We start from the raw sequence: 27,913 nt of genomic DNA on the forward strand, positions 1-27,913 counted from the left end.
CAACGTACTGGCCGCCTGCTCGTCTTCTTTCTCAAACACAATAGTAATACAATAAAATCTCACTCTGCCAACAGATTCTACAGTCTGGTCTAAGGTCATGTTAATTCTACTAGTGGAGAAAAATTCACAATTAATACACTTCATAATTCCTCCTGACACAATAGAATTTTTATTACATTAAAACTATTTTCTGTGCACTTCCTAAAAAAAAAAAAAATTTGAGGTTCAATCGATATAAAAAAGTCACATATTGTTATGCATGAAATAAGTTGGCTACTTTGAAGGCTGCCATTCCATCCAATAAGGGGAATTAGGTTGATGTAGGCTTAGCCTCGTCTAACTGCAGACTTTATAGGAAGTGATGTAACTTGTCACTTGTTGCTAGGAGGAGGTGGTGCTGTTTCAAGAAGGTTTGAATATTTAGAAAATGCATCATTCCCTTCTTCTGTCCTTGTTATCACTACTCTAAATGATGACCGGTGAAAGCAAGGCCTACGCCACTTTATAAACCTGCCTTGCCAAAATCAGTAATTACTCCAATGTTGGGGAGTCAAAGTAAACAGATAAACAGAACCCTATAAGAGGGCTAAGGGGAGGAGCCTATTGGAAATCCTTGCTGTCAATCAAGGTGAGATTCAGGAAGTCAGCCCAGCCAGAGAATGGACTTTGTCACTTCCAAGTGTTAAACTGCCATGTTGTTTTTGTTTTGTTGTAACATGCTGGACACACTTTGACCGTGCTGTTATTCCATCTCTCACAAACCACCTAACCACATATATACGCAATAAACCAGACAAATAAAACATATTTAGGACTGAAACAATCAAAAAAAGCACCATTCATTTTCCAGAATAAGTCAAAAATATGAGTTTTGCTCTACACAAAAACATGTTTATGTTTGTATGGAGTCGACTTTCTTTTCGAACATTGTAAACATTGTTTCATTGAGTAAATTAAACCAAATGTGCATTGAAGTGCAATAAGAATGATTTTGACAACCCAAAACCCAGGTACCAGCTTTGTTAGAAAAGGATGCAGTTAGCACTCAAAAACATCAGCAAGAAAAAAGTATCCATTTCTAATCCAGGTTGAGGTGAAACATCCATGTCACTATGCCTCCCTGTCTAGACTCAGGCATTACAGAGGCTTTACTAGTCTGACAACACAGATGCCTTGCTGATGGAATGAGATGCATGATTCATGACTAGTCTCTTGAAATTGAGGTACTCCTTAAAGGGATAGCTTAGAGATTTTACATATAAATATATTTGTTTCCTTACCTTGAAATCAGTCTATGGACAAGAAGTGACTGCAATTCACACTTTATTTTTGTTAAACTACCCACTCCAAACCCCAAAAATGTAATCGATGAACTATCCCTTTAAAAACCCAGATAAAGTGAACTTCAAATCCCCACAAAGCCTGTCTGACTAACCTTCTCCAGAACCATGGGCCCAGATGAAAATATATTGATAGTGTGACGGGGGTGATGATCGGAGAATGAGGGTGCATGTTATCTCATGCTACTGTCACTGTGTCCTCTGGTGGGCCAGCTGATAACACACCATAGCCCCTATCTTATTAGCATTTAAATTGTGTCTCACTTGCAAAGGTCGTCCACAGGGTGGGTGTGTGTTTGTGTGTGTGTGTGTGTGTGTGTGTGTGTGTATGTGTATGTTTGAGAGAGAGAACAAGTGAGAAATAAGGTATTCTACCTGTTGCAGAATGACCATGGTTCAGCTACCGGTTTATTCCAGGACATTAGAAGTCACCATGTGAGGCTCCTGGAATAGAGAAAAGTCCTATTAGACATACAGAACATATCAAACATACGAATTTGCAGAGTCAGAAACTGGCCCAACAGGGATTCAAACTACCACTGCTGGGGGCATATGCAGCGGCTGTGTTGACCCCTAGACCAACATCCGGCACAGTCTTACTAATGGTAAAGATTCACCACAGGGGTTCTCTCTATACCGTGGTTCTCGCTGGACAGATGGCTTGAAGCTGAGTCCATTGTCCTGTAGTGATGGTGGACCAGACCTCACACTGTCTGAGCTTAGAGGAATCCCACTTTAATCAAATGGAATTAATGTGTATAAAATGATAAACCTTTCTACCCCTGGAGAGTGAGGATACACACATAAGCTTGTTGTCAGAGTCTCCATTACTTTGCAAGATTAAAGGCATTGCTGTAAATCAGAATGTCCCCCAAAGCAGTTGTCATTGGATCTAATGTGTAGTGTGGCTATATCCGAAATGGCATGGCACGCTATTCCCCATATAGTGCATTAATTTTGGCCCGAGCCCATAAGGTAGTGCATTATATAGAGAATAGGGTGCCATTTCAGACTGTGACTTTTGCAGATGTCTTCTGATCATCCATTGCACAGGGGCTTTTTCACCTGTGCTCTTGTCCGATTGACTTCCCTTCTCTTAAATGTGCACTCGTTCACTCCTAATCATGGATTTAAAAGCATTGTATTGTTGCCTCCATGGGCTAGAGGGATATATATCTTCCACCTTTGAACTTTAAATCCATGAATGACCAAGTGCGCGTCATGGAGAAGGGGAGAGAATTGGAACGAAGACAGTTCCCTGATCTCACACATACATACGTCACACACAATAAACCAACAAACACATACCACCATTGTAATCCACAAGTCTACTTGTCTAATGAAATTAAGCTCTGGCTGAGAGAGTTTGATCAGGCTGTCTTATTTCAAATCTCCATGACTACAGTTAGCTCACATGCGCACACACACAACAAAGTCTCTGACTAACCTTTCAAGACCCTAGTAGAAGTACTAACTTTCTCCAGTTGTAGTTATTATGGTTCTGACAAAGTAGGAATGACACACCCACTAAGAAATAATCAACGAATACACCAATCTGCAGTGGATTGTCCAAAAATACATTTCAAACAATCACAATAAATATGAGTCAGCAGAATGCAAGTGTTTCCATTGATATTCAATGTAGAGACACATTTGCCTGGTCTAAGATCTGTTTGTGCTGTACAGCCAACTCCTATGTGCATTGGCATGTAAAACAGATCTGCAACCAGATCTGGAACCAGGCTAGAGACACATTGCCATGATTAAAGTACAGTAGCTGTGGGCCAGTATTCATAAAGCATCTCAGAGTAGGAGTTCTCATCTAGGATCAATTTAGCCTTTTAGATCAGAATCAAAATTGTTATATGGACCTGGGGCCTTATCCACAAAGCATCTCAGAGTGCTGATCTAGTATGTGTCCATATAATATTATTCATCGTTATCTAAAAGGCTAAACTGATCTTAGATCAGCGCTCCTACTCTGAGACGTTTTGTGGTTACAGGCCCTGATCATAAATGAGCATTCATACTCTAAGACGCTTTGACTTTGGACCATGGGTATTCTGGGCATGTCATTCCCAGTGTCAGCTGCTGCTAGGGAGACCACTACAAAATAACTTGCCCACAATGATCATAGCCAGCTGCACAAGAGAAAATGAGGAGAGAGAGAGTGAGAGGGATCTATCTATGCAACGCATAATGAAACTCCTTAAAAATGGATAGGTTACACAAAACATATACATTAAAGATACATCAAGTATGTGTGTCTAAAATTGCACTGAAGCAACTGTGCCATAAGGCACCATTCATTTAATTGTAATTACCATTTATTTAGATGTAGATTTTTTTTTAACCTTAATTTAACTAGGCAAGTCAGTTAAGAACAAATTCTTGTTTACAATGACGGCCTAGGAACAGTGGGTTAACTGCCTTGTTCAGGGGCAGAACAACAGATTTTTACCTTGTCAGCTCGGGGATTCGATCTAGCAACCTTCGATTACTGGCCCAACACTCAAACCACAAGGCTACCTGCCGCCTCAAAATGACCTGTAAAGGTACTTACAGTGCCTTCGTAAAGTATTCAGACCCCTTGACTTTTTCCACATTTTGTTAAGTTACAGCCTTATTTTAAAATTGATTACTTTTTTTCCATCAGCAATCTACACACAATACCTTATAATGACAAAGTGAAAACAGGTTTTTAGAAGGTTTTGCTAATTATAAAAAATAAAAAAACAGAAATACTTTATTTACATAACAATTCAGATCCTTCGCTATAAGACTCAAAACTGAGCTCAGGTGCATCCTTTTTCCATGAATCATCCTTGAGATTTTTCTACAACTTGATTGGAGTCCACCTGTGGTAAATTCAATTGATTGGACATGATTTGGAAAGGCACAGACCTGTCTATATAAGGTCCCACAGTTGACAGTGCATGTCAGAGCAAAAACGAAGTCATGAGGTCAAAGGAATTATCTGTAGAGCTCCGAGACAGGATTGTGTCGAGGCACAGATCTGGGGAAGTGTACCAACGTTTTTTTGCAGCATTGAAGTTCCCCAAGAATACAGTGGCCTCCATCAATCTTAAATGGAAGAAGTTTAGAACCACCAAGACTCTTCCTAGAGCTGAGCAATTGGGGAAGAAGGGCCTTGGTCAGGGAGGTGACCAAGAACCCAATGGTCACTCTGACAGAGCTCTAGAGTTCCTCTGTGGAGATGGGAGAACTTTCCAGAAGGACAACCATCTCTGCAGCACTCCACCAATCAGGCCTTTATGGTAGAGTGGCCAGACGGAAGCCACTCCTCAGTAAAAGGCACGACAGCACGACATGACAGCCTGCTTGGAATTTGCCAAAAGGCACATAAAGATTCTCAGACTATGAGAAACAAGATTCTCTGGTCTGATGAAACCAAGATTGAACTCTTTGGCCTGAATGCCAAGCGTCACGTCTGGAGGAAACCTGGCACCATCCCTACGGTGAAGCATGGTGGTGGCAGCATCATGCTGTGGGGATATTTTTCAGCGGCAGGGACTGGGAGACTAGTCAGGATCGAGGGAAAGATGAACGGAGCAAAGTACAGAAAGAAGGTTCACCTTCCAACAGAACAACGACCCTAAGCACACAGCCAAGACAACACAGGAGTAGCTTTGGGACAAGTCTCTGAATGTCCTTGAGTGGCCCAGCCAGAGCCCGATCGAACATCTCTGGAGAGACCTGAAAATAGCTGTGTAGCAACACTCACCATCCAACCTGACAGAGCTTGAGAGGATCTGCAGAGAGAAATGGAAGAAACTCTACAAATACAGGTGTGCCAAGCTCGTAGCGTCATACCCAACAAGACTCAAGGCTGTAATTGCTGCCAAAGGTGCTTCAACAAAGTACTGAGTAAAATTTCTGAATACTTATGTAAATGTGGTATTTCTGTGTTTTATTTTTTATACATTTGAAAACATTTCAAAAATAACTTTTTTTGCTTTCTTGTTATGGGGTATGTGTGTAGATTAATGAGAAAAAAAATGATTTAATACATTTTAGAATAAGGCTGTAACGTAACAAAATGTGGAAAAAGTCAAGAGGTCTGAATACTTTTCCGAATGCACTGTATATATAAGAACGTCTCATCTTGCTTTTGTGTAATATCAGTGCAAATAATGATCCTCACACAGAGCACCGTGTGTAGGGTAAATACTTCTCCTCATACGGGACACCATTTCATTGGACATCTTTACAGCTGGGTTAAGTTTAGCGTCATGGCTTAGCCATGTGGCTCAGCTGGTCATGTAGTCAGGTGAGTGAAGGTATGTTGGGCTGGTGCTGGAGATGATGAATACAAAGTTGATAAATTGTGAAATGTCCCTTTAATGGCTTATGTAGATTCCTGGGGCTAATCTCTGTGCTTATACAAACCATCATTTAATATTGGCTGCTGAATCATATCCTCCCTGACGGCAGATCTCATTGGGCTGCCTCAGGATCAAAGACTTTGTTTACATCCATAATAACAGTAGCCATTTTGTCTCCATAGGCTACATACAGCAGGACACAGGGGGCATGGCCTGGATCCATTTCTGTACCTAGCTCCTTCCCCTAGGTCCTACCCTTTTCATGTCTACTGCTAGTGAAGGACTAGATAGGGGAAAGCAATATGGCATAACTCTGTAGCCTACGCTGAAGGCTAGGCCATCAACATATTGCTAACTATCTGTTTCCCTCAGATGTCGGAGCCAACCGGGTGAACCGGGAGAACAGAAACATCCTCCCTACATGTGACAGCAGAGGGTTGTCACATAAGGAACATATGGTACAGTTTACCAGCGACTCCTCCCATTTGCTGCCCAATAAGTAGATTAACATTGGGTTTAATGATATACTGTGGATCTGCTGTGCTTTGAATACAGCTACATTGAATGCAACTCAAATATTTAATTGCAAAACATTCCACTTATGAAGAGTGCTGATGATTTGTTTGAGATGATTTCAAAGTAGCAGATCCATAAAAAGGATTATATACACTCCCATCTATATGTATTTGAACAGTAAAGCTAACATTTTAAACAAGTCTTTTGGGTTATGTTTTGCCCAATAGTAAATCAATAAATATTTGTCCTCATATGTGGCACCATTTCATTGGACATTTTTACACTTGATATTAGTGTCCAGACTAGGGTCACAGCTGGGTTACGTGCAGCGTCATGCCTTACCAATGTGGCTCAGCTGGTCATGTAGTCAGGTAAATGAGGGAAGGAGGAAAAGAGGGGAGGAGGGGAAGAAGAGAGCAGGGGGTAAGAAGTCTTGGGGTTGATTTGTTTGAGAGGATTTCAAAATATCAGATCCAAATAAAGGATTAGATACACTCCCCTCCATATGTATTTGGACAGTGAAGCTAACACTTTAAATTTGTCTCTATACTCCAGCATTTTGGATTTCAGATCAAATGTTTCATATGAGGCGATAGTACAGAATGTCATTTTTTTCTTCATACATATCTGTTTTACTGTTTAGCAATGCAAGCACTTAAAAAGTTTAGTTTTGGTCCCATATTTCTTGCACGTAATGACTACTCAATCTTGGGACGCTACAAACTTGTTGGACGCATTTGCAGTTTGTTTTGGTTGTATTTGGGTTATGTTTTCCCGATAGTAACTGAATGGTGAATGATGACTGGAGTAATAAGATGTTTCTGAACACTTCTAAATGAATCCTGATAATGCCATGATTAACAAAAATCATGAATCACAAGCTTGATTTAGTCATTGCATACAAGGAATATGGGACCAAATATTTAACTTTGACTACTTTAATACACTATAAGTGAATTTGTCCAAATACTTATGAGTTCTTCAAATGGGGGAATGAGATACATAAAGTGCTTTCATTTCTAAATGGTAAAACAGATATGTATGAAAATACCCTAAAATAAAAGGTGACATTCTGAAGTGTCGCCTAATATGACACATTCTATCTAAAATGCTAGAATATACAGCCCCCCAAAAATGTGTATGCTTCATTGTCGGAATACATATGGAGGAGACTGTATAGCGGCCCTTTGCCTCTGTATCAACAGCTTTATAGTCCATCTGGATGGAAGTACCGCTCCTCACACCACACTCCTGCTAAGACAGAGCCTCTTATCTAGCACCACAGGGGGCCAATCTGGCAACCCATTCCAGCACAGGGCCCAAATGTAAGGCTCTCACCCTTCCCAACTACAGGGTCAGGCAGAAAGACAGCTGCTGGGTGTCAAAAGGCACTTCCTTTCCTCTTTGGACCCATATTCATGAAGCGTCACAGAGTAGGAGTGCTGATCTAGGATCAGGGCCCGTATCCAGTGGTGGAAAAAGTACCCAATTGTCATACTTGAGTAAAGATACCTTCACAGAAAATGACTCAAGTAAAAGTGAAAGTCACCCAGTAAAATACTACTTGAGTAAAAGTCTAAAAGTATTTGGTATAAATATACTTAAGTATCAAAAGTAAATGCAATTGTTAAACTATACTTAAATATCAAAAGTAAAAAGTAAAAGTAAAATAATTTCACATTCCTTTTATTAAGCAAACCAGATAACACAATTTTCTTGTTTTTTTAAAAATGTACGGATAGCTAGGGGCATGCTCCAACACTCAGACATAATTTACAAACAAATTATTTGTGTTTCGTGAGTCCGCCAGATAAGAGGCAGTAGGGATGTTCTCTTGATTAGTGCATGAATTGGACCATTTTCCTGTCCTGCTAAGCATTCAAAATGTAACGAGTACTTTTGGGTGTCAGGAAAAATATATGGAGTAAAAAGTACAGAATGTTCTTTAGGAATGTAGTGAAGTAAAAGTAAAAATGGTCAAAAATATAAATAGTAAAGCACAGATACCCCAAAAAACTACCCAAAAGTACTTTACACCACTGTCCGTATCCACAAAGCACCTCAGAATAGGAGTGTTGATCAATAAAATTCATTATCTAAACCCTTACTCTGAGATGCTTTGTGAATACAGTCCCTGATACTTACCGTATATAGCATCATTTTTTTTCTATGCTAAAAGCAGAAACATTAACATACTACTGTATAGTCAGTCACAATTGTAGCAGCATTTGTTTACAAACCTCTTTTTGCACAAATCGACAATATTCCCAATTTGTTTTGGTCGTTTCAGTTATATGAAAAAAATCTAAGTCAATGCACCGATAATGGCCTAGCCTCTACCTTTGCCGATCTGAAAGTATTCAATAGCCATCAGCAAAATGGTAGGAGCTTAATCTATTTCTCTTGGAGGCTGGATAGTCTTTCTGACATATTTGTTAACACAATGGACACCAGCCCTGGTTCTGGAGAACTATATTGTTGTATTGTACATGGTTACGCAGGCTTTTGTTCTAACCTAGCTCTAAAACTATTTTTGGTCATACCCAGTGACTCTAGATAGGCAGAATGTCCTTCCCATATCAGAGGACAGGAAAACGAACCAAACTGGGATCCAGTTGAAATAGCTGAATGATTATGACTAAGTGGAACAAATGTGGCTTTGTTGGTTTAACATTGTTCAGTGAAACTGCTGAATCTTTATGGACCTAAGAACAAACTAGCTGTTTCAAAAACTAACGGCAGCCCCTGTTTCAAAATAGCTGTTTTATAATAGCTGTGACTCATTATTGACATACTGTATATACCGAGTGGCCTCTGAGAGCAGCATTATAGGATATGAACACAACATACTGTACTCTCAGATTAGCTGTTGAGCCTTTTGGCATTAGAGAGTCCACACTTTAGTCCTACAGTATGTACTGTATGGATCTCTCTCTCTCTCTGTGTGTGTGTGTGTGTGTGTGTGTGTGTGTGTGTGTGTGTGTGTGTGTGTGTGTGTGTGTGTGTGTGTGTGTGTGTGTGTGTGTGTGTGTGTGTGTGTGTGTGTGTGTGTGTGTGTGTGTGTGTGTGTGTCAAATCTATGTACAACTATATGAAGTAGAGGAGCAGATGTTTCAGATTATCCTCAACCCCCTACCCAGCAGGTACAAAATTGGCCATATTATTTGGATCAACAGTTGATCAACAAAGACATCCGAGTTTGTTTGTGACCTGGGTAGTTTTGTCAAATGTTCAGAAGCTCATAATCATTCAAAACATAATTCTTATGATTGTTAACATGATCCTTCCTCAACAGGTTTAGGACCAAGGTAGTACGTGACTGTGACTTTGAAACAACTCTTGAAATGGCTAGCTAGTTATTATGTCCAGCAGTTTCACTGAACAATGTGGGCTAATTCAATGAAGCCACTAAAATACAAATATTATCATCATTATCATTCAGCCATTTCAGCTTAATCTGAACTACACTTCAGTTTGGTTAGTAGTCTTCCAGTTCTCTGATCTGGGAAGAAACTTCTACCCAAGTAGAGTCACTATAACCCAGGAACAGTTGAGGCCAGTGTCGGGTCATATTCATTAGTGCACACCGCATCAAAACATATGCAACGGAAAAATAAAACAATCATTTAGGCCCGTTTGCTTCTGTTTGGTTCCTAGTGAATACGACCCAGATAGGAAGGGGAGAATAGCCTGAGCTATTATTCCATCTCACCAACTACACTCACTATGACCCAGGCCAGGAAGTAAACACACAGACGGTGACCTGGGAGGCTGAAGAGTCATGTAGGCTGCAGGGGCGGTTCTGGGGGGAGGGGGCACAGTGCCCCTGTGACAACAATTTTGGACCCCCTTATGGCCCCCCTAAATGTGGAGTATGAAATAATTTTTACATAACTCATTTTTGCTCTCGTTCTTTTTTTTTTACATCTGTTATTAGACAGTGGCAACGCGGAACACTAATAATTATGAACATGGTATTTTGCCTGCTAATGCTTGCAATGCAGTGAAGAAAACGATATGACAACAATAATGTCTAATGTAACTGGCCCCAGCTTGGCCCCCCCCAGTTGAAATGGTCTAGAACCACCACTGGTAGGCTGACGAATAACCAATCCAGAAAAACAGCTTCTTTGATGGCAATATCAAGACCAGGCCATTAAAGACTTCCAAGCACCCTGTGAACACCAATATTCTCTGATCAATGCCAGATGTCACTCTTAAAAACGATGTGCACGTGGAAACCTAGAACTTTGATACTTTAAGCGCCGACTTCATGAACCTGTTCACTTTCCCGTTCTCCCTCACGATCATATCAGGTTGTACTTTACTAAGTTCATTTAATCATATTTTACCAACTTGGTTTATTCAAAAAAGGTACAGATCCACTTAAATACACATTCTGGCAATATACACACACACAAACCTGAAGGTACACACGCACAGAAAGAGTCACATTCTGTTTCTTTAAGTGAGATTATAAATGGTCCCCTTTGAGGCCTGGCACGAAGGGAGCATGCAGTGGGGGTGAGCTGGCTGTGAGCGCTGAGTGAGCGGTAAGAGGCTTTGGGTAACTAATGCCTGAGGAGAGGCAGCAACACTGAGCCCTGGGCCAGCTAAGCCCTCAGCCCTGACCAACCAACCGCTTTTCTTTACTTTATTTACTTCCTTACTTACCACTCAAGACACTCGGGTTCTCCTGTCTCCTCGCTCTTCCACTCTGGTAAGTCCAGGTAACTGGTAACAGCCAGGTAGCAGGTGAATCGATAGAAAGGTGGAAAGAAGCAGGATGAAGAAAAGAAAATCTCTCTCTCACTCTTTCCACTTGCTGCGGTCTCTGTCCCTTTTTGTCCTCTCTCTCTCTCTCACATGCTCTGCCCCTCCTCTTCTTCTTCTTTCTTTCTCTCCAAGGTACCTGTTGCTGCCTGGCGTCCAGTAGAGGAGTGACTACAGCCTCTCTCTCGATCTCTCATTCATCATTCAGTCAGTCCGCTGATCCCTATTAGCAGGGAGGCAGGCTACGTGCGCCACACAGCCACAGTGACCAGCCACTTGGAGGGGGAGGGAGGAAGGGGGAGGAGGAGGGGGACTGAGAGGTCATGGGGTGGCAGGTGGTGCCGGACTGGTCAGGGCCTGCACCTATTGTCCCACAAAAATGTAAACATTGTACTGTAATATTTATGCATGAGGAGGAGGAGGGTTAACACAGTTGTGTAATTCCACCAGGCCTATGAATAGGGTATGTTCGTGGACTATGTGTATGTGGCAGGTGATGATGCCATGTGAAGACTGAAGGTCTTGTTCTAAAACAGCAGCTTAACTAAAGTCAAATCAAAATGTATTGGTCGCGTACAAAATTTAGCAGATGGTGTAGCAGGTGCAGCGAAATGTTTCTGTAACTAGTACACTCCCCTCTGTATATAGGACAGTGAAGATAACATTTGTACATTTGGCTCTATACTCCAGCACTTTGGATTTGACATCAAATGAGGCGACAGTGCAGAATGTCACCTTTTATTTGAGGGTATTTCATAGGCATCTGTTTTACCGTTTAGAAATAAAAGCACTTTATGTATCTAATATTATTATTATTATATTACAGTCCTCCCAATTGAATACGTTTTTTTCTTCATATGTATTTGGACAAATTCATTTATAGTATTAAAGTAGTCAAAAGTTTAGTATTTGGCCATATTCCTAGCACACAATGAATACATCAAGCTTGTGACTCTACAAACATATTGGATGCATTTGCAGTTTGTTTTGGTTGTGTTTTGGATAATGTTTTGCCCAATAGGAACTGACTGGTGAATAATGTATTGTGTCACTTTTATTGTAAATTAGAATACAAGGTGTTTCTGAACAGTTCTAAATTAACTTGGATACTAACATGATTATGGATGATCATCAATTAATCATGTATAATGATGAGTGATAGCTTCACTGTTCAAATAAATACAGAGGGGAGTGTAACTGTATAACGAGACAGACATGTGACTACACCAGGGTTGGGTTCAATTCCAATTCCATTTAGGAAGTAAACTGAATTACTTTTACTTCCTGAATTGACTGAATTAAAATGGAATTGACCCCAAACCTGGACCACACATTGGCAGACATTTCTGACAGATCAAATTGAAAAGCAATAAGGTTTCATCTTTTATTTGAAAGTCATGCCACAAGTTGACATAAAATACAAAATGAAAATAAATAATTTCCAGATCATAACAGTAAAATAACCACAGTGTAACTGAGAATCAAATCGAACAAACGCATACGGTAACAAAAAAAGACACACAGACAAGCATACAGTACATAAGATACAGCCTTTCAAAAAGACACACAGACAAGCATACAGTACATAAGATACAGCCTTTCCATGTCTAGATATTAGGAAACATATAAGCGTAGAGAACACAAGGTTAAGTGGATATATAAAATTAGCAAGAGTATAAAATATTGATAATAAAAGACACTTGTTATAAAGACCATAGTATGTTCTATAAGTTTCACCATGCAGTATATTCTAGTCTCAAATTAATAAACATTGGCAGAAAAGTACAAGAGAATCACAAGCTCATTTGTCAAACGCATCAGACTCCATATTGGAAAACAATGATAAGAACACAGGTGTCACTTGTCTTGGTAAATTTGAGTCAGCAATGTCATACAGTATACATTATGCTATCGTAAAGATGATGTAACACCTGGCATAACCGTTAATGAAGTTTCATGACCAATGTCCTTAACATGCAGCAGTATGCAGGCAAACGAGCTCAAGGCAGCTCCAAGGCTAGCTAAACGAGCTATCCTATGTAAATCATTGCACCATGTTGACGTATGTGTTCAACTGAAACATATAAAGTACTGTTTTGCTATTACACAGGCTTTAATAAAAACACAAAATCTAAATAAATCGTTAACACACAAAGACTCTCTGCAATCATACGTTTTCGGTATTCCTCACATTTTTCATGTTGTCCATGTCCAACAATGATGAAACGTTGTTTGTTTAAAAATGTAACTAGATAAGTATCCATCTTACAAGTATTCTCATAGAATATTGCCTCAAATGTCTCTCAACTATTATGCTGTTACCTCTGAAATAAATGTCTGGAATATATTGTACAATCCCTCCCACCTGGGATATCCTTATTGTGATTGTGGATAGGGTGTTTGTCTTTAAACTCAAGAGTTTACAGAGTTTACAGCCCCCTAGGGACTTAGCACTACTTCCACATTTATCAAACTGGTGTCAGAAGTGGGATAGTACTCGTGGCCTTCGAAACGTTGTCCTGTAAGATGCAGACCTTGTGATAGTGCAGCGTGGGGACATGTTTTCTGAAATGGAAGGAGTAGTGTAATGATCCTATCTTTAACATGTGCCTAACAATCTCTTCCAATAGGGATATTGTTATTGGGTTCGGTGATGGGGTGTTCGTCACAATATATCTACATCTGTCACAGTAGTGGACAAACACTTTGGTTGCTGCCACTTTCATATACAGTACATACTGTTTAGAATGCTGAATTCAAATGTTCAGAATCTGTAAAATACATGCAAGTATGCAACATAAGCTGCATCAAAGTAGTAACAATGTTTACAACACTTTGAATAAAAAATATATTATCTTTGAAAATCAAACTGTGCGAGCTGATTTGAAGTCGTTTGCTACATGCGTTGGTGTTATTGGCTTGATATAAAACTGGCCAAGGTTCTGAATGTTCTGATGTGTTCTTTGTACTTAAAACATTTGGCATGGGCCATCAGAAAATATATACAGTGCAAGAAAACCCATACAACAATGCTAACCAGGCAACCAGATCAGTGAATTGACACTCCGCCCACCCAGGGTAAACCAATTGTACCTTGAGTGACTGTTGCTTTTGGCAAATGATAAGAATGCAATGAGATCACAAACATCATACGTTTTTGTCAAAGACACAAAATAAAGCATATTGGAACGTAAAAGGTCTGAAAATTCTCACAATGTTTAACTAGCTACATGTACGTCCACCAGTGTAGCAAACAAAGTTAATTTACAGTAGAACTCTAACCAACAAAACACATCTTTACAGTACAATAGTCTTTTTCCTCACTTCTATTTTGGCACATATGTGGCACATACTTCACATGAGTTAAAAAGACCAACAATGGTCTACACTATGTAATACAACCCCTTGGTCCTGGGGCCTATAATGGTTCAGATATGGTCAGAACAGAAATTGCAATACGGCATTAGCTGATGATAGGGACTTGGGTTAATTAGCCAACTTAAGACATTGTTTGTATGTGGGGGGCACAACAATGTTGAGAAACTGAGTTTCATAAATAACCAAAATGGCTGCTGCTGCCAATGTGCCCACCACTGGTGCCCCTGATTCGAGTAGAACCAAGTGCCAGTTTGACTGAAAGAGCACACGTTGCCACATCTTGGCAACAGCCAACTAACTTTCCCCTTTTGGTACGAAGACGTCTCCTTCCCCTACCATGAAAGACTCATCTACTTGGCTTGGCACAACGTCTTTTAACCCTGCCACACCTGCATCCGCACTATGGCACTCTATCACTGTTACCTCTACCTCTCTCTACCATGATATACCATCCAGAGCATAAGACTCTCTGTAACACATTACTTAAAGAGGCTGTACGGAACGTTGACCTCTGGGGGTGATCTTGAGTCAAAAAGCATCCCCTAAATGGAAGAAATATTGCCCAGAAATAACCTCATCAGACAGAAAGGAGCACACCACTCCCACACCCATGAGGGAAAGCATATTTTTTACCTAAAACTAAGGGGTGTTTGGTTTCATGAGTTAAGAAATTGATTGTGATATCATTACAATTGATTATCTATTGATTGATTGCTAACAATAAAGCCAAACTTTGAGGGAAACAATAAGATATTCAACTTCCATACAGCCTCATCATGCTTTATAACATGGTTATAATGCATTGTAAGACTTGTCATAAGCATCTATAATGTCTTGTTATTATCATCTCAAAATTATCCTGAATAAATTACAGTCAATATGAGTAACTTGAAAAGGTCTTTCATAGAGACATAACCTATTTTAAGCCTTATAACAAGAAATTATAAACTAAAAGGTTCATAGCGCTTATAACAAGTAATAAAGTATTATACCTGTCAAATTTAATTAAACCATTATCGAAAACCATCTATCATACCACTACCCAATTTTTTTTTTTTTTTAACAACCACTAGTCTACCTGCCTTAGTCTGCAACTCAACACAATAGAAGGACATATGTCACACAGCATTTAAATGGCGCTTTCGTCATTTGAACTTACAAATGATCATTCATACTAAAAGCATATTGTCATGAATGGTGGGTGTCACTGACTAGTACCTGTAAAGGGACCATTCAAACCTCTTGATATGATTCTGATTTGCAATAGTGTAAACATGCTGATTCTTACAATACCGTTTGTTTCCCACATTGAAGAAAGAAAGAATAAAGAAACATAGAATAGTAACAATAGAAGAACAATACAAGGCCATGGACATATGATTAAAAACAATGTAAGACACATTAATTATACTGAACAAAAATATAAATGCAACATGTAAAGTGTTGCTCCCATTGTTCATGAGCTGAAATAAAAGATCCCAGAAATGTTCCATACACACAAAGCTTATTTCTCTCAAAGTTTGTGCACAAATTTGTTTACATCCCTGTTAGTGAGCATTTCTCCTTTGCCAAGATAAGCCATCCACTTGACAGGTGTGGCATATCAAGAAGCTGATTAAACAGCATGATCATTACACAGGTGAAACTTGTGCTTGGGACAATAAAAGGCCACTCTAAAATGTGAAGTTTTGTCACACAACACAATGCCACAGATGTCTCAAGTTTTAAGGGAGCGTACAATTGGTATGCTGACTGCAGGAATGTCCCCATGTTCATTTCTCAACCATAAGCCTCTTCCAATATCGTTTTAGAGAATTTGGCAGTACGTCCAACCTGCAACACAACCGCAGACCACGTGTAACTACGCCAGCCCAGGACCTCCACGTCCGGCTTCTTCACCTGCGAGATCGTCTGAGACCAGCCACCCAGACAGCTGATGAAATTGAGGACTATTTCTGTCTGTAATAAAGCCCTTTTGTGGGATCCCCAGTGGGTGGGCCTGGCTCCTAAGTGGGTGGGCCTATGCCCTCCCAGGCCCACCAATGGCCAGATGTGAACGCCATAGATTAGGGCTTAATTAATGTATTTAAATTAGTGGAGGCTGGTGGGAGGAGCTATAGGAGGACGGACACCTATAGAATAAATGGAACGGTATCAAACACATCAAACATATGGAAACCACATGTTTGACTCCGTTTCATTCATTCCATTTCAGCCATTACAATGTGTCCATCCTCCTATAGCTCCCCCCACCAGCCTCCAATGATTTAAGTTGAGTGATTTCCTTATATGAACTGTAACTCAGTAAAATCGTAGAAATTATGGCATGTTGCGTTTATATTTTTGTTCAGTATAATTAAACAAATGTGACAATACAAGTTTTGAAAAATGTACAAATGCCATTGTGGTTCAAGTAATGAAAAAAAGGCGGTGGAAAAACACAAGTAAACAAGTGAAAGGGCTTGATGGTTTGATAGACAGAGAGATTGGTCAATGCTCTCCGCATTACATTCAAAAAAGAAATGTCTTGGGAATGATTCACAACTGATGTAGGATCTGTTGTTGTTTCTTGACTGATCCTCTTGACGATGCTGTAAACAATAAATTATTTTTAAAAAGACGTACACAGACATACTATCAGATCCTGCACTACAAAAGTCTCTGCAATCATATCATACGTTTGAAAAGATACTCAACATGACGACATAGCGTATGGGGCTTGTATCTCTTTTATCTCCAACGCTCGCCACTGTCAAAGATCGATATAATTAGCCTGTGGAAAGCAGGTCAAAAGAGTGCGACATGACCTACGTGAGAAGATATGCTAACTGTTTGTACCAGTGATGGTTCTGTATGAAGACATAGTCTCTCTCTGTCTTGGCAAGACAAAAAGCCACACTTTTCAAACTACCATTTCAAATAGCACTGAGTTTACAGTGATGCTAATCCAAAATGTCTGTGTTTCTTTCTGGAACAGTATAGAGTCACAACAGAGTCAGAGCCAGGACCAAGGCTATGGCACAGGTTGTTTTTGGCAGGAGTCGACAGAAGGATTTCCTCCCGCTCTTCTCTCCGTCCTTCGCTCTCTCTCTTCTTCCACTCATCCCTATATCCAGCCAAGCCTGTGAGCCCGTCAGAACTAAGCGAGGTGCATGGTGTGTCCAAAGGCACAGACATAACACACGTATGAATGTATGTTCGCAAACATGCACACCCAACCCACACTCACCCCCACCCCCACACACAACTGATTTACGCAGACAGAGGGACAACAACTACTGTTTCTTGGGTCACATGATTCAAAGGCCCACAAGTCGAAAGCCCAGGTCACATGACAGGAGTCCCAGGACTCAGGAAGTGTCAGGCAGTGGCGTTGCCATAGAGAAGACCGATTGACGTGGCACGGTGGCGACTGGCGCCGGCAAGAGAGGGAGAGAGAAGGGAAAGCCTGATCTGTCTTTGGTCCCGTAAAGCACTTGATTATGGCAGGCGGAGCTCCACAGTCACTCCACTGGGGCATATCAAAAGCTCCGGTTGCTAAGCTACGAGTGTGTGTGTGTGTGTGTGTGTGTGTGTGTGTGTGTGTGTGTGTGTGTGTGTGTGTGTGTGTGTGTGTGTGTGTGTGTGTGTGTGTGTGTGTGTGTTGTGTGTGTGTGTGTGTGTATAAAGGAGGATGGGGGATGCTCAATGCAGGCAGTCTGTTTTAGCCATGCTAAACTCGATATCGTCTATGGCAACCGGTAGAAGCGTAGTCCGAGGGGACGGGAGTGGGAGGAGGAAAGGGGGATGGATGGGATGGAGGGGGGAGGAGGCAAGACTACACTCACATAAACACCAGCAGTGTTCATCGGTGCTTTTGGCGTCACTTTCTTGGTAGTTGGCTTGTTTTGTGGGGACTATAGAAAGTGGATGATAGATAGAGGTTGCATCCCAAATGACACCCAGTCATTGATGGAAGAAACAGTAAAAGGCTGATAATATGGTATTTCTGGGACTACAATGGGGTTGTGACATCAGTCAAGAGACAGTAAAAAACACTCAGCGAATAGGATGGATAGAGGGGGTCCCAGTATACCACCCAATACCATGACACCCCTCCCACCCGACATATGGCTGGTCCTAAAAAGACTCAGGGTCCTAAAGAGACCCACTCAGCCTTAAGGCGATGCATAGCCCTTAGTGACACTGGGAGATGTATGAGGAGTGCAGGCGCATGTTAAAAGGTATGTGTGTGTGGGAGAGTTGAAGGCATGTAGAGAGATAGGAGTGTGTGGTTGTTTCTGAAATCTGTCTTGTCTACTACTTACTAAAACTAAATACTGTGTACTAATCATGCTACATACTATTAAGAACGTACTGTTTAGTATATGTATGCAGTAAGGAACATACTGAGAATGCGTCATCTAATCAGTTAGTTACCGCTATTTGTTCATTTTGGTACAGCCCGTCTGATGAATAGCTTATTATCAGCTGTTGTCAATCACACTTGGGTCTGAAATTATGCTTCTCTTCCTCAATAGTGTGCAGCAAATTATACTAGATGAAAAAATGAAATCAGTATGGCATCCTGGCAATTAAAGCATACTAAGTTTTAAAGCATACTGTTTGTCAAATACTATGAAACTTTCTATTTTCGCATACTTAGCCTACTATTTAGAACGCAAGTACAGGTATTCAGACACGGCCTGTGTGTGTGTGTGTGTGTGTGTGTGTTGTGTGTGTGTGTGTGTGTGTGTGTGTGTGTGTGTGTGTGTGTGTGTGTGTGTGTGTGTGTGTGTGTGTGCGCGTGTGCGCGTGTGTGAGAGAGAGAGAGAGAGCGAGAGAGAAAAAAAGACACCAAGCTGTGTCTGTATATGTTCAGGGGGGCGCCGGGTCGGGTGGAGCTAGATCCCAGGGTTAACAGGTTAATTGCCATGCTCGGTTTAGGGGTGGGGAGGGGAGGGGGAGGCAAAGGGGTGTCATGATGACAAAGGTCAAAGGTAAAGCTCCGACATTCCATGGCTAGAGCTGCGACGGAAGGGACGTCATATGTTGATGAGCGTGGTACAGGTGATGAGGCGCACGGTGACTGTGCCTGGGAGGTCATTGTCTTGGCGATTGCCCTTGTCGCGAAGGTGGAGCGTGTGCTGCACCTGCCGGTCGTTAGGGTCACTGGACAGGGTCACCTGACCCAGGAAGGTATCCACAATCACGTTCTTATTGTAGATCTATTATGTATGGCCCAAGGGTAGAGCAGAGGGGAAAGAGAGGGGGGATTTGAAAGAGAAGGAGACAAAGAGAGAGAGAGGGGGAGAAGAGAGAGAGCATAAGAAAACAGTGATAAAAAAACGTTGAACAAAACCTCTTCAAGAGATAGAGGGATACATATGAACACAAAGACAGACAAGAAAAAGTTCCTCCCCTCCGTCTGTGCTCACCTCAATGTGGATGCCTTCCTTCGGCTTCTTGCGGTAGAACAGGCCTTTGACGTCAAAGTTGGGGCTCCGTGTGTCCTTGTGCACCGGTGAGCGCACCCGCTCCCCCTCACAGGTGATGATGACGTACGGGTCAGAGGCTAGGAAGGACAAGGAGGGAGGGAAGTGGGACAGCTGTCAATCACCGTGTCAATGTACTCAATTATACAGGCCAAAACCAACTCTAGGCCTAGTCTAATAAATAAATAAATAAATCAATAATATGTTGCTGTATTGTCCCTTACACCGAATAGGTGCAGTGAAATGTGTTATACCCTGGAGAGAATTAGGGTTAAGTACCTTGCTAAAGGGCACATCGACAAAATGTTCACCATGTCGGCTTGTGTATTCAAACCAGTGACCTTTTGGTTACTGGCCCAATACTCTAACTGCTAGGCTACGTGCCACCCTTCTCTGGCCATCAGACCAACCAGCAATCAGACAGGTCTCTGACAGGTAGGTGGAAAAGGGTTTTAGTTGCTTGTGCTAGTAAGTAGGTAGAGGATATGGGGAGGGGGAACTATTGAAGACTATATGTACTTGTGTAGATCTGAAAGTGAGGGGATAGGTTTCAGCCATATGACAAAAAGTCTTCCTAGACCTATCAGAGTGCTAGGAAGAACTACTACCACACTGCTTATAACTATCCAATCCTCCCAGATCTACATGAAGCTAGGGGTTGTTTCTGGGCTGAGCCAAAGCCTATTGGACTAACTGTGCAGTATGTCTAGTTGTAGCTAAGCCCCTAGCCACTAGGTGGTGCTGAAGTACCTCCTGTTTTGGCCAGGTGCCTCTTCTTGTTGGGATTGAGACAGTGCAGCTCTGTGTATGACCAGAAAAGTTTAGGCCTTGCATTACATTGCAATGCAATCTGTGGCGCACACACATAAACCCATACACACAATAACAAAAAATACTAAAACTCAAGTTACCCCTAATATAGCTCGGCCCAGTAATGTGAAAGGGTATATGCATGTCAGCTCCCAAAGCCTCCCATCCACATGGGTGCATACTGTATCTTACTTTACTATAGGCCTACTATTTCCTACAGTAACCTTACTAGCTTACCCCCATTAGAGTCCTGGCCCTGGAGTCCCTCTGCACTCAGAACGTGGACCTGGGTGACCAGCTGGGGGTAACCACACATGCCCGTCCAACACGTCTGAGGGGGCTCGTCTAGGTTCAACTCTCTGTGGGGGAAGGAAAGAAAGTGAATATGGGTGTTATTAATTTAGATGAGGACAATGGCAGTAGATGACAAATTACGTGAAAGAAATACTGGGTTCACTTAGAGAATCAGTTAAAATTTATCAAAAAGCTAATATTATTTTACAGAAATGTTTAAATTCAACTAGTGTGCATGTTAAGGGAAAGTTCACTTTCTTGAAGTCTTTAAATATGAAAAACTTTAAAAAGTCAACTATCCCTTTAACATACACACCAGTTACATTTGATACGTTTCTATAAAATGATGTTTGCTTTTTTATCAGTTTGAACTGATTCAAATTAAGCAATCATAGAAAAAAAGAATACTGTTCTATTTAATTCAACAATCCCAGTGAACTATCCCTTTAATGTTTGCTATCCCTTTGTAATGGTCAGGAGGCCAGGGGGGTGGGGCTGCATGTCGGCCGGCTGGTTTACTTGCAGTCTGAAGGCACGTCGGTGAAGACCCGCAACAGGAAGTCACCCTGCTGCCTGGGGTCAAAAGTCGTGGGGATGATGACGTAGCGACCCTCTTTGAGCTCCTTCCTGAGGAAGACGCAGCGCGAGTTGATGTAGATGGAGCCCGCCACCTTCTGCTGGGCCGTGTGCATGCGGTACTTTCTGTTCAGCTCCACCTAGAGGATGGGAGGGTACATAACGTCAGGGTAACATTTTAAAGGTAGACTTTAAAAGTAGATATGACATCTTCATACAGAGATGGACAACTTCCTGTTTTTTATTATTATTTGAAGGATAGAGGCAGAAGCAGCGAGACAGATATAGGAATTGGAAATAAGGCTCATGCGGGGATTGAACCAGGATCCTTACGTCTTATCTATTTTCCTTTTACGTTATGAGTAGAAAGGAAGTGAAGAGAAATGGTTGCTATACGGCAATACCAGGAAGTAAAGAGTTAAGAGGTTAGGATGAGAGGGAACAGGTTCAATGAAACATTCATGTGGAGTGACGGAGTGTGTTCATCTTCCTGTGTATGCATCTGTGTGTGTCCATCTGGGGGTTTGTTTGTTTGTTTGTTTGTTTGTTTGTTTGTTTGTTTGTTTTTGTGTGTGTGTGTGTGTGTGTGTGTGTGTGTGTTTGTGTTTGTGTTTGTGTGTGTGTGTGTGTGTGTGTGTGTGTGTGTGTGTGTGTACCCGGTGAATGTCAAAGCCTATGGCCAGGTTATCTCCTTTGCCCTCTTTGGTGGTGGCTCTCCTCTCCTTCTGCTGCAGGGCGATCAACACCTCATCCTCTACCTTCTTCACATCAAACACAAACTGCAGAGAGAGAAACACACAGATCCGAACACTCTTCCAATCAAATACAGTACATTTACATTTTAAACATGCAAAGGCACCGACAGAAAAAACATACAAACCTACACAGTACACACACACACACACACACACACACACACACACCCTCCCACCCAACCTCTCACCATCCATCCACACTCTCCCCACTTCCACCCACCCCCATGCAACCCACCTGTGGGTTCTGCAGGAAGGTGGCCTTGTGGTTGATGCAGCCCCCAGAGCGGTTCCTCAGGGGATCTTGGCGGGGGACCCAGGAGCCCCTCATCACCTCCTCCTCCCAGGTCTTATGGATGCTCAGGTAGGAGGTGTTGATGAGGCGGCACAGGATCAGGTCTGTGAAGTACTGGCAGAAGTCATCAAACGTCATCCTGGGATGGAAAGGGAGGGAGGATATATTTAGGATCTAGGGCTAGTTTCCCGGATACAGATTAAGCATAATGCTGAGCATGCTTTTTAGTCTGGGACTAGGCTTAATCTGTGTGTGGGAAATGGCCACTAATATTTCAATGGTGTGTGTGTGTGTGTGGTGTGTGTGTGTGTGTGTGTGTGTGTGTGTGTGTGTGTGTGTGTGTGTGTGTGTGTGTGTGTGTGTGTGTGTGTGTGTGTGTGTGTGTGTGTGTGTGTATTGTGGTTCCCCTCACCAAAACTCTCCGTCGTCCTGCACGGTGACACCAAGCTTCTCTCTCTCACTCTTGCTCACCTTCTTCCACTCATCTGAGCTGGGAGCACAGACAGGAAATGACCTCATGTTAGACCGCACGACATACAGGAAATGACAGAGAAAACATAACACTGAAAAACATTTGATTGGAGATTGAGCACCACTGCGACAGATAGCGACATAATCTCAATTGCTAAATTCAGCACCACGTGTATGTCTATGAGTGTGTGTGCGCCTGTGTGCATGTGAAAATAAACTTTTATTTGTTTCTTTCAAATCCCTGCCAGTGCCACAACTTCTGTGACAACTTCCTCATCAAACAGTGACATGGAATCTTCAACTCCAGTTTTGATCAAACCCCAGATAAATGATGAATTAATTCTTATGACTGTACGAATTAAGGGATACTACTCCTTTAATATCCCCACTCAGTCACTTTCCCTTAGGAACTAACATCTCTCTCCTTTACCTAGTCAATAATTCAGCTGCCTTCATGAGCGAGCCCTACAATCTCTGCTGTGTCACACAACCTAGCGACAAACAATAGGACATAACAGAAGGAGAAAGAGAGATGCTCGTCTTCTCCCCATCCTAATACATCATGTTCATTTCGATCTCCTCCATTCTCCTCCTGGGAGAGGTTAGGGTGTGTGTCAGTGTGTGCGTGCAGCTTACATGTTTGAGTGCGCGTCCGTGACACAAGAAGCAAGAAGTATACACACATACACTGACACACACACACAAAGCATTCCCCATTTCAGTAGAGGGAGAACACCTCTCTTTCCACCTCAATACTCCTACACGGTCTAGTCTTTTTCGAGGCAGTAAAGGCTCTCTGAAGAGAAGCTTCCATTACGCGCAGACTGTCTCAGCCAGACTGTCTGACTCTATAGGTGGGATAGTCTTACAGATAGCCCATTCTCTGTCCGTGTTCGAATACCCGTACCTAGTGTTCTAAATAGTAGGCATTTTGGGAATGCGAAAAAAGTTTTATAGTATTTGAAATTTCAGATATTGAGTATGCTTTAAATATCAAAATGTCATAAAAATGTGGGCTTTTCGTCTTGTAGAATTCACTGCACACCATTGAAGAATAGAATCGTCTTTCCGGACCCAGGTGTATTTGACAGCTGATAATCAGATGAGTTGATGCGCTGTACCAAAATTAACGAATGTTGTGTACATAGAATTAGAATGAATTGGGATACCCATTCTACTCATGCTAATTCTATGGTTGTGTAGTACCACCTTCAGGCCTAAAGGGGACAGTATTGTATATTTACCTGTCGCTCCAGGGCCCGCTCCACTCCTTCTCTCCCCATGGGTTCCTCATGCGGATCATGTTGAGCTTCTCTGACTTGAAGAAGGCCAGCAGGCCCTGGCCCAGACGCACCTTCTTCACATCCGTCACCGCGTATGCGTGGCCTTTGACCAGGCCGCAGTCCAGCCGCGCCTCCATGTCCTCCACGGTGGTTGCCTATGAGACAATTAATAGTCAATTCATTCATGAATCATTATTTATTTACTTGTTTAGCACATTTCATACACAGAACACAGCTCAAAGGGCTTGGGTTGTGACAAGGGTTGTGTTTATTAGGGAGTGCGACAGAAAAACATTTTCAAACATCTTCCGACAGAGAATTAAAATGTGCATTTCTTATTGGACAAGTCCAGCTGTTTCAGACAGTTTTTGTCTGTTTTATGCCTAATGAATAAAGCCCAGTGAAGTTGAACTGAGGGTTGGTTTGTTTGAATTGAACTTGCACCGCAGTCGGCCGGTGCTGTCCCTGTGCTATTTGATCATTAAATTAGAATTAAGCAAAAGGCCCTGAGTAATGAGCCTGTTTCACAAACGGTGTGATGCAACGACAGCGAGGGAACAACTACTAAGGAGAGAGAAGGAAAAAATGAGGAGAGAGAGAAGACAGGAAGGAAATTAGGGAAAGCAGGGTCGTATTCATAAGTGCACACCGTAGCAAAACATTTTGCAACGGAAAACAAAAAAATTGCGTTTCGTTATTGGGCGAGGTCTGGTAGTCCCTCCCCATTTTTGTACATTTTCTTCCATTTTGTGCCTAATGAATACGACCCTGGGGACTCGCGAGCTGCACTAAGAAAAGCAACTGAAACACATTTGTTTGGAACGGCATAGTTCTTCCATTGAAATGCATGTCAAATGAGTGTATTGCAAATCTAGGTAGTCAATTATTTAATTTCAATGAAAGGTGAGCGCCAATATTGATGATTTGATACGATATTGATATCGTTTCATATCTCTATAAGCAAGGCATATTGTCATTTTAATTTATTCTTCCTAACCTACACTATTATGTAAAACAACATGACTGTTCCTGCAGGCCCTCTCACAGACCTTCTCACAGGCTCTCAACTTAAAGACGTCCTCTAGCGATTGTTTTGCTTTTACTGTTAAAAGCGATATCCCAAGTATAAATACAGTGAAGTACATTAAAGAGTAAAAAAAAAAAAACATTCGGAGCAAAATAATGTTTTTTAGACAAAACTCCAACATTCAAGGAGTTGGTCTGATGGGAATCTGTGATGTCATCGGCCTCCCCCCTTGCTTTAGGAACAACAGAGAAGCTTAACAGCTTCTACCCCCAAGCCATGACTGCTGAACAATTAATAAAATGTTTACCAGAACTATTTACATTGACCCCCCCCTTTTGTACACTGTGCTACTCGCTGTTTATTATCTATGCATAGTCACTCTACACCTACCTACATGTACAAATTACCTCAACTAACCTGTACCCCCACACACCGACTCGGTACAAGTACCCCTTGTATATAGCCTCGTTATTGTTATTTTATTGTGTTACTTTTTCTTTTTTTAACTTTAGTTTATTTAGTAAATATTTTCTAAACTCTATTTTCTTTAAACTGCATTGTTTGTTGAGGGCTTGTAAGTAAGCATTTCACGGTAAGATGTACCTGTTGTATTCGCCGCATGTGAGAAATAACATTTGATTTGAATAGAGAACAAAAGAGGAAAGGCCCACCCCCGCACTTGTGCCATGTCATGACTTACCTGGAATATCTATTGAGATGTGCCTTTTATTAAGTAAAGGTGTTAAATGAGGTGAAAAGGAGACTGGATTGTCACTTTAAGCATTCTTAATTGTCTGCTGATGGGCCATCAACCTGTGGATGGGCTTCCCATTGTATACAAGCTGGTTGCGTAAATTTAGGTTGCCAGAACATTCATACCTGGCCCAATGGGAAATCTGCAAGCAGTTGTCTGGACTTCACAGAGCAATGGAAGTGAACAAAAAGTGAACATTCACACAGTTGCAATCAATGTCTTTTATAAACACTGATATGATATCGATATGGGATTGGAGGAAAAAATGCAATCAGAAGGCCTGAGTACAGTATTTGAGGTCTTTCTTTAGCTTGCCGATGACAATTGACGGGGGTTTACACTTTTGGGACTATTCCGGAATATGAATAATATTTTAACCCAGGTGTGATAGACCTATTCTGCCTAGGCCATCAGCTCTGTGGAATATGTTCTTTAAGAATTCCCAACCACATATAATTTTTCAAACCCAGCTTACAGAAAACAATGTGTGTGGGGGGGGGGGGGGGGGGGGGGTTGAGACAAAAAGCAATTAGGCTTGGAGTCTGGGGAGAGAGATACATGAGGGTGGCTTTTAAGATGCCTTTGTTGTATTCCTAAATCAGACCTCCTCACAACAAAAAGCCTGTGAATAGAGTCTAGCATTTTTGTAACGTTGCCAGGACGTTAACAACAATAACCAAACGACAACCACCAGACGTATCACGTCCAAGGAATTAAAAACATTGGCTTTCGGCGCTGTCAGGGCCATTCGTCAGGGCCGTTCGTCGAATGGATCCTCAAGAAAAATCAGGAATACAAAACGCTTATCTCTCCCAGTTGAGCTAGAGTACTTGACTCAGAATCACACAATGCTGGACTGTAAATAAGTTCTAGTGCAGGGGTAGACATATATGGTGCCACACAAAGAGAGAGATAAACAACAAGCACATCGTCTGAGATCCACAAAGATTGGAAAGCTGCCGTGGTCATCCCCCTCTTCAAAGGGGGAGACACTCTAGACCCAAACTGCTACAGACCTATATCTATCCCACCCTGCATTTGTAAGGTGCACTTCAGCCACGCTCAAGGTCCTAAACGATATCATAACTGCCATCGATAACAGACAATACTGTGCAGCCGTATTCATCGACCTGGCCAAGGCTTTAGATTCTGTCAATCACCAGACTCAGCAGCCTATGTTTCTCAAATGACTGCCTCACCTGGTTCACCAACTACTTCTCTGATAGAGTTCAGTGTGTCAAATCGGAGGGCCTGTTGTCCGGACCTCTTGCAGTCTCTATGGGGGTGCCACAGGGTTCAATTCTTTGGCCGACTCTTCTCTGTATACATCAATGATGTCGCTCTAGCTGCTGGTGATTCTCTGATCCACCTCTAAGCAGACGACACCATTCTGTATACTTCTGGCCCTTCTATGGACACTGTGCTAACTAACCTCCAGACGAGCTTCAATGCCATACAACTCTCTGACCTAGAATATGTGGACAACTACAAATACCTGGGTTTCTGGTTAGACTGTAAACGCTCCTTCCAGACCCACATTAACCTGTTATGGCTAGGGGGCAGTATTTTCACGGCCGGATAAAAAACGTACCCGATTTAATCTGATTATTACTCCTGCCCAGAAACTAGAATATGCATATAATTATTAGCTTTGGATAGAAAACACTCCAAAGTTTCTAAAACTGTTTGAATGGTGTCTGTGAGTATAACAGAACTCATTTGGCAGGCCAAAACCTGAGAAGATTCCTTACAGGAAGTGCCCTCTCTGACCATTTCTTGGCCTTCTACACTCTCTTTATTGAAAACTGAGGATCTCTGCTGTAA

At 41.7% G+C, this 27,913-nt stretch overlaps 2 protein-coding genes across 2 annotated transcripts in view; both read right to left on the reverse strand.

Moving 5' to 3' along the window:
- Positions 1-11,182, reverse strand: part of LOC106603713 (unconventional myosin-VIIa) — an 80,968-nt gene extending 69,786 nt beyond the window's left edge. Inside the window, exons 1-2 of the mRNA XM_014197732.3 lie at positions 10,877-11,182; positions 1,716-1,784 (exon numbers count right to left, since the gene is read on the reverse strand). Coding sequence (XP_014053207.3) covers positions 1,716-1,733 — 18 coding nt within the window. The 5' untranslated portion in view covers positions 1,734-1,784; positions 10,877-11,182. The remainder of the gene's footprint in view (positions 1-1,715; positions 1,785-10,876) is intronic.
- A 7,872-nt stretch (positions 11,183-19,054) lies between these two features.
- Positions 19,055-27,913, reverse strand: part of LOC106603714 (calpain-5) — a 60,498-nt gene continuing 51,639 nt past the window's right edge. Inside the window, exons 5-12 of the mRNA XM_014197733.3 lie at positions 24,270-24,463; positions 22,967-23,044; positions 22,498-22,693; positions 22,164-22,286; positions 21,451-21,647; positions 20,875-20,996; positions 19,771-19,907; positions 19,055-19,560 (exon numbers count right to left, since the gene is read on the reverse strand). Of these exons, the coding sequence (XP_014053208.2) occupies positions 19,378-19,560; positions 19,771-19,907; positions 20,875-20,996; positions 21,451-21,647; positions 22,164-22,286; positions 22,498-22,693; positions 22,967-23,044; positions 24,270-24,463 (1,230 nt within the window). The 3' untranslated portion in view covers positions 19,055-19,377. The remainder of the gene's footprint in view (positions 19,561-19,770; positions 19,908-20,874; positions 20,997-21,450; positions 21,648-22,163; positions 22,287-22,497; positions 22,694-22,966; positions 23,045-24,269; positions 24,464-27,913) is intronic.

This window comes from Salmo salar, chromosome 04, assembly GCF_965601325.2.
Source record: "Salmo salar chromosome 04, fSalSal1, whole genome shotgun sequence".
NCBI lineage: Eukaryota > Metazoa > Chordata > Actinopteri > Salmoniformes > Salmonidae > Salmo > Salmo salar.